This window comes from Balaenoptera ricei, chromosome X (genome assembly GCF_028023285.1).
Source record: "Balaenoptera ricei isolate mBalRic1 chromosome X, mBalRic1.hap2, whole genome shotgun sequence".
NCBI lineage: Eukaryota > Metazoa > Chordata > Mammalia > Artiodactyla > Balaenopteridae > Balaenoptera > Balaenoptera ricei.
The window spans coordinates 64529192-64536527 of record NC_082660.1 but is presented as its reverse complement, the minus strand read 5'-3'; the positions used below and the strand labels follow the sequence as shown (position 1 = coordinate 64536527).

General features: G+C 45.4%; 1 protein-coding gene across 1 annotated transcript; it reads left to right on the top strand.

The window, feature by feature from the left end:
- Positions 1 to 604: 604 nt before the first annotated feature.
- Positions 605 to 6070, top strand: RPS4X (ribosomal protein S4 X-linked). The gene is made up of 7 exons (XM_059910773.1): positions 605 to 700; positions 1691 to 1768; positions 2237 to 2417; positions 2795 to 2892; positions 4061 to 4232; positions 5182 to 5339; positions 5890 to 6070. The coding sequence occupies exons 1-7, from the start codon at positions 698 to 700 to the stop codon at positions 5989 to 5991; spliced, it is 792 nt and encodes a 263-aa protein (XP_059766756.1). The 5' UTR covers positions 605 to 697; the 3' UTR covers positions 5992 to 6070.
- The last annotated feature ends 1266 nt before the right edge of the window (positions 6071 to 7336 follow it).

Here is a 7336-nt window from a genome sequence, read left to right as displayed (position 1 = left end):
AACTTGGAAGAAGAAGCAGACAAAATATGTTTAAGAAATAATATTAGATATTCATTTCAATGTATTCTTTTTTTTTTTTCTTTTTTAAATTTTATTTATTTACTTGAATTATAGTAGATTTACAAAATTGTGTTAGTTTCGGGAGTACAGCAAAGTGATTCAGATATATATATACGCATATATATGTATATGTGTATATATATATATATATATATATTCCTTTTCAGATTCTTTTCCATTACAGTTTGTTACAAGATATTGAACTTAGCTCCCTGTGCTATACAGTAGGACCTTACTCATGTCAATGTATTCTATTGATTATATGATCATGTATATGTGGGACTTAAAGTAGCCTCACTTTGCCCTCTCCTCAAAGACAGGGAGCTTGTCTAGCTCATCTTTGTTTGTCCAGCACCTCACACAGAATCAGGCGCCCCAGAGGCGCTCGGTAAACACTGGAGGGGGGAGGGCGGAAAGGGGGGGAGGAACTCGCCCTTGGGAGACACCTCTTTTTCGGCAGCGGTTCCCAAGCCCCGGACCTCTGACCTCCCACCAGCAGGTGGCAAGATAGCGTCCCCGTGCGCCGCGAAAGGGCGGAGCTGGGCGGAGCATCCAAAGCCCCGGCGCGCGCAACCATGCACCCTTTTTTCTCTGCGCTCCGGAAATAGGTGGGCCTCTTTCCGTGCCTAGCGCAGCCATGGTAAGGAAGCTTCCTTGCGAGCTCTTGGGACCCATCAGCCTCCATCCTCCAAGGGCTGGGGCTACCCGGGGCTGCGGGGCTCCCGCAGGGGGTGATCGGGTGGAGGCGAAGGGAGAGCGGCTGGTGGGGTGAACCCAGGCGGGCTCAAGGGCTAGGGCGAACACCAGCTGTCGGCGGTGCGCTGTTGGGGGATGATCGGTTCGGCTGGCGGGAAGGCCTGGGTCTCCCGGCCGGGCACACCCGGTCACGCATCATGCGGCCCTGGGAGGAGCGTCTTGCTTCCCAGGCCGGAGCCCCGGGTGGGCCCAGAGGACAGACGTCGGGCCCGGGGCGGGCGGAGAAACTGTTTTTCTGTCGTGTTTTTGGCACGGCCTGACTTTACGTAGTGTGGCCAGTAAGCCTCTGTATACGACATTAAAAAGGTTTCCGCATTTTAAGGTGAAAAGTGATCTCACATTTAGAGTTTGAGTAAGCCACTGTTTGCACGTGGTTGTGCTGAGGTCAGATTAAATCTCGCATCTAACACTTTAAAACCTGACATATTTCGAGAAATTTTCTTGTTTGATAAGTAGAAGCACAGATTCTGGTCCGTTTCTGTTGCTGGCTGGCTGTGTGCCAGGAGGTCCAACCCCTGTCTATCACCAGCATAATGTCCTAGTAAAAACAGCCTCTAGAAGCATACGCACTTTTAAGTGGTAGGGTATAAACATATAAATAATTAGTAAACAAGAAACACTGTTGTGAAAGACAGTTAACATTCTCTGTACAACGAAAAGGGTGGTTGCGGTTTGTGAAACCTATAGTGTTTTGCTGTATACTATGTAGCATTTGCTTCTCTGCCTTTAATCACGGCCCTGTGCTTTTTACATTGTCCACATTTTGCTGAAGAGGAAACAGTTGCTGTTCTTTAGAGAATAGTTGTAGCTGTGTAAACTGTTCTTGAAAAGACCTGAAACTGTTTAACAGTATTAAAATCGAAAACCCCTTCAGGCTCGTGGTCCCAAGAAGCACCTAAAGCGTGTAGCAGCTCCAAAGCATTGGATGCTGGATAAACTGACTGGTGTGTTTGTAAGTATCATTTTATTGTAAGCATGTTTTTTATGTTGTAAGTATCTTAAGGGACGTGTTTTCTCTTTTACAGTTTTATCGAGATATGATTGATGTATTTAAGGGACACACTTTATACTGCTCCTTTATGTGTCGGGTATCGCTGATTACTGTATCCTGAGTTACTCTCTTCTTAAGGGCCCTGTGCTATCTGGCTGTGCCCCACCTCTTACCTAATAATTCTGTGCCTCATTTCTTCCACATACCACATGGATGCAGGACCTCAAATGTTCTTAACAGGCCTGGTCCTCTGAAAGGAAAATGCTGTAAAACTTTAAAGGTCTGGAATAGTTTTGCACACTTTGAATACCCCTTGTTTACCCCAACTGGGGGGGGGGCGGGTGACAGTCTGGTGAATCTCAGGACTTGAGAGGTAGTTTGAGTGAATCCCACCAATAGTTTAAGATAACTTTTAAAATCATTTTACAGGCTCCTCGTCCATCTACCGGTCCCCACAAGCTGAGGGAATGCCTCCCTCTAATTATTTTCCTAAGGAACAGACTTAAATATGCCCTAACAGGAGATGAAGTAAAGAAGATCTGCATGCAACGTTTCATTAAGATTGATAGCAAGGTCCGCACTGATATAACTTACCCTGCTGGTTTTATGGGTGAGTGGTTAGTGGGGGGCACTTGGTGGTGCTCCTTGATTTTTTTTTTATCTCCCTCTCTAAAGTGGTGGGCTTTTTCAGTCTCTCAGAAATAAAGCATGACTTTCCCTCTCAAGAGTTTTACTTCCATATTGTAGGGCTGCAAATCATAAATTATTTCTCAAAACCAAATTTCAATTCACTTAAGATTTTACGGGTCATAAAAACAGGATTTTGAAACATTAAAGATTAGCTAGCTGTCATTGATCTTAGGAATCCTTGTTAATATTAGAAATGGGAAGCATACGGGGTTTTTTTCCCGTATAGTGTGGTTATTGTTCAGCATGGGGGTACTGGGGGTCACTATAGTAACCTTAGTTATTACCATTTGATATCAGATGTCATCAGCATTGACAAGACTGGAGAGAATTTTCGTCTGATCTATGACACCAAGGGTCGCTTTGCTGTTCATCGTATTACACCTGAGGAGGCCAAGGTGAGTGTTGCAAGCAGGCTGGGCCTTCGTTTAGTAAAAGTACTTGATTGTAACTTACAGCCTGAATTAAGTACATGGGCTGATCCACTGTGGTGAGGTAGGTAGATTAGAGTTACTCATAATCTTATACCTGGAAACAGCCAGTCAAGTTAACATCCTCAACAGTGCTTTTCATGGCAGAAATGAATTCTAGCTGAGCAGTGACTTCTGGTTGCCTTTTTTTGCGGCAAGGAGTGATTCCTAGGAACGTTTGAGTATCTGAAGTATGGGTCCTTTAAGGATAAAGGGCCAGAAAACCAATATCTAGTTCAATCCTACTGGCCCTTTGTCTTACTCTGGGGAGGGGAAAGGTATTAGTGGAGGGGACCGATAACCCTTGGGGCACTAGTTTGAGATAACTCAAAAAAGGTTACAGACATTGATTTTTTAATCCAGTTTGTTGTGATGGTTTTATGCAAAAGTTCATGGCTGCTTGAATTATTGGCTGTAAGTGAAGGTTAATTCAATTGGATGATTCAGCTCCTAATTTCCTTAGCTACCTTGTTACCAGCAGGCTGGAGGGCACATCCATTGGCATCAAGGTGATTTGATTTACTTAAAGGATGTCTTGGGGAGTGAAATGCTTTGTGAAATTGTTGATTAGATGAACTGGTAATACAATTGCAGTTTGTGAGACAAAACTCAATTGTGATGTAGAGGGAGCCATTAAGAGGCACTTGTTAGCTGTCTGGGTGAGTTGGAGGGAAGAATTCAGCCGCCCCTGGAGACTTAAACGACCTGGGAAAGGGGAGGTGATTTGCATTGGAGCAGGGAGGAAATGGTGGTGATCATCCCTCCACCTGGGAGTTTGAGGTTGTGAGGCCTTCAGTGCTTTGAACTTTTAACCTTGGGGGTGATGCAGTACTACAGAGGAAATACATAATAAGAAATGGGAAGGCTAGCCTAGAAGGGGGCAGTGTGCAAGATGAATTTATGGGGGGGTGGGAAGAAAAGTCAGGGACCCCATTATTCAGCTGCAGCTCAGGAAACAGGCTGTTCTGTGTGGGGGCTGGTACCTTCAGCTGCTGGTTGCACCTTTAAGCTGGTGATCTTGAACAAACTGTTTCTTGTACTCTGGAGCATAGTGCATGTGAGCTAGACTAATGTGGCTAACCCTTGTGTGTTTCAGTATAAGTTATGCAAAGTGAGAAAGATCTTTGTGGGGACAAAAGGAATCCCTCATCTGGTGACCCATGATGCTCGCACCATCCGCTACCCTGATCCCCTCATCAAGGTGAATGACACCATTCAGATTGATTTGGAGACTGGCAAGATTACTGATTTCATCAAATTTGACACTGGTAAGCAGGCTCTGCTACATAGGCATTCTCTTTAAAGGCCAGGCATAAGAGCTGTTCTTTACTTTTATTTTTAAGTTAATTTAATCAAGCCCTATGACTTGCACAGGGCCTGGGTACAGGGTTTTGTTTGGCGTTTTGGGGGCTCGAGGTGATTCTGATGTGCGCCTAGTTAGCACCCAAAGCTAGATGTCTTTTGTTGATGTAGTAACAGATTGGGAAGGAGGTAACTCTTAGTTTTAAGAAATGTTCAGAGAATCTGTAAAGCCTTATGGTGTCTCATTTCGGCATGGCTTTGTGGTGGCAATGAGGGTTAGAGAGAGGAATATGTTGTGAATTGCGGGGAGGGAAGTCAGCTAAGAATGTTTTCAATGGGGAGGTGTGAGAAGCTGTGAACGGGTAACTGCTCCAATGCCCAGGTGTATGGTATTTTTACCTCAGGGATCCAAGTGCTTAGAATATTCTGTGTGGCAGAGGTGAGGTCTTGTATAACACGTTCTCAGGCCTGCTCCAGATCTCAAAAGCCTCTTCATCCATGGAAATGGCTTGAGGGCTGGGCAGGGAAGTCTAACAAAAAAGCGAACAAACTTAATTGAGATAACAGCCCTTTGTAATGCTGTCATCATCCCCCAAATCTGTTTGCAACAGTAGCAGAGAATTGTGCCTTGGAGGAACAGCAGTAGTCCAGGCAAGACATGGTAAGGACCTAGTGAGGTGGGTGCAGTGGAGTTTATTACATTTATTAGCTGTGCAGGAAGGATAGGGCAAATCTTAAAAGAGGGCCCTGAGAGTTCTAGCTTGGGTAACAGATCCATAGAAGTGAATTCAACTGGGGAAAAAAAATTAACTTTGTTGCAGACCTGTCTAACTTTGTTGCAAACCTGTCTCTGTCATTCACTACACAGGGCAGGGTTCCTTGCTCTGAGCAGATTGTCTGTTCCTTCCTGCCTAGGTAACCTGTGCATGGTGACTGGAGGTGCTAACCTGGGAAGAATCGGTGTGATCACTAACCGGGAGAGACATCCTGGTTCTTTTGATGTAGTTCATGTGAAAGATGCCAACGGCAATAGCTTTGCCACCCGGCTCTCCAACATTTTCGTTATTGGCAAAGTAAGTCTGGGTCTCTCTGTCTTCTCTCTAGTCCAGAGAAACCTGTACAATGCAGGTACTGCTGGGATTGCAGTTGGCTCTGCTGAACCTAGTGTAGAGCCTCCTCTGGAATAGGGCTCACAACAGGGCTGAGGCAGATCTGTGTGTTTTCAGTGTCAGAGAATCAGCAGCGGACCAGTTCACACCTGGGTTGGTGGAAAGTGCCAGTAATGGGATGAATATACCTTATAGTTAGGTTCTTTAATTTGTGCCTGTGTTGAGGCGGGGTGGGGGTGCTTTTTGAAACTAATGCTTGGCCTTGGGCACTATTTCAGTACTTCTGAGACTAATTATGAAGGGTATTGTAGTTTGCATCTACAGATACGGGCAACAAGTTTAAAGTGGGTATTTCTGATAAACCAGCATCAAAGTGTCTTAAGACTGCCTGACTGTTGCTGAGTGTTTTCACAGACAGGCTCCTCTGTTCCTCTAGATGAGAAGACAAATGTAGCATGTGCCATCCTGTTGATGGTGTGTAGCAGGTTTTGATTCTCCTTGTTTTCTCCTCCAGGGCAACAAACCATGGATCTCTCTTCCTCGTGGAAAGGGTATCCGCCTTACCATTGCTGAGGAGAGAGACAAGAGACTGGCAGCCAAACAGAGCAGTGGATAAAATGATCTCTAAGTGACGTGACTGGGAGAGTCTTTTTACTTACGGATAATACTACATAATTAAAAGCCTCTTTAGTGTAGTTTGTGTTTGTTTGTTTGCTTTGATTTACATTTTCCTTTCTACTTTATAACATGAAAAGTAGATTGAATTTTCAGGCAGGCTTGGGCATTCTGGGATGTGAATCTGTGTCTCCTATAGGCTGGACCTGGGTGGTGGTGGGAGGAAGAACACATCAAACTTGGCAAAGAAGGAGCAGCAAGTAACAAAAGAATGGAGAGAGCCAGGGAAGCCCATAAGGCCAAGCTCCCTTACTTGGCTGGGACCTCATTTACGCTGTTCTCTTAGCCTTTTTTTAAGAAATGATTGCCCTCTTTGGTCTTCATTGCACTACCCATACACAAGCCTGGCTCATCTGTTTTTCCCATGTCTGTCCAGCTTTGGATACAGGTCATTATAAAGTTATGGGCTCTTGATGTTGTGAAGCAGTGCACTTGCTTGGACTTAGTCCTCTATCATTCTCCAGCTGCCACAGCATTCAGTCCTCAGTTCCATTCCTCAGGACTGCAAAAACATGTTTGCTTGCCAGTCTCAAGAAGAGGTGCCCCTGCTGCAAGGGGCCAGCTGTTTAGATCTGTTCCTCATTTTAAGCCCTGGGTCTCTTAACAAGAGTGTCAATTACCCTGCAGTGTGATAACAACCAGCTCTCCTTCCTGTTACCCTACAATGTGCGTCTTCCTGCTGAGAACCAAAACCACCTTGGCTGCCTATAGCAGGGCTTTTCAATCTTCATGCTATTGGGCCAGATAACTTGTGGGTGGCTGTCCTGTGTATTGTGGGATGTTGAGCAGCATCTCTGGCTTCTACCCGCCAGATGTTAACAACATGCCCTTCTGTTCTTCCCTGTTGTGATAACCAGAAACTGACTTGAGCCGTAGCCAGATCCCCCATGGGAGCAAAATTGCCCTGTGTTAAGAACCACTGCCCTCTAGATCTCACCATCACCTTCATTTAACATCTTATTGCAGACCACTTAATCTCCCTTGCCCCTCATGGCAGGATTTGGAGTCAAAAACAGTTGTTTTGGACGTCTTCCTCCATCTGAGGCATGATGAACCTGTGAAATCATTGCATATTTAACTGGGCATGTCTAATGATCATCTCTGGTGCCCAGGCCTGTGGTCCAGTAGATGAGGAAGCCTGCTGAGGAGCTGTGGCTTGGGACAGCGTCTCCACTCCTGGCTGCGTCCTGGGCTTGGAGTCAAGCAGTAGAATACTGACTGGTCTTGCCAAAGAACTGAGCAACATACAAACTAGTCGGCGAAAGTAGGAGGCACGCCCAGGTGTC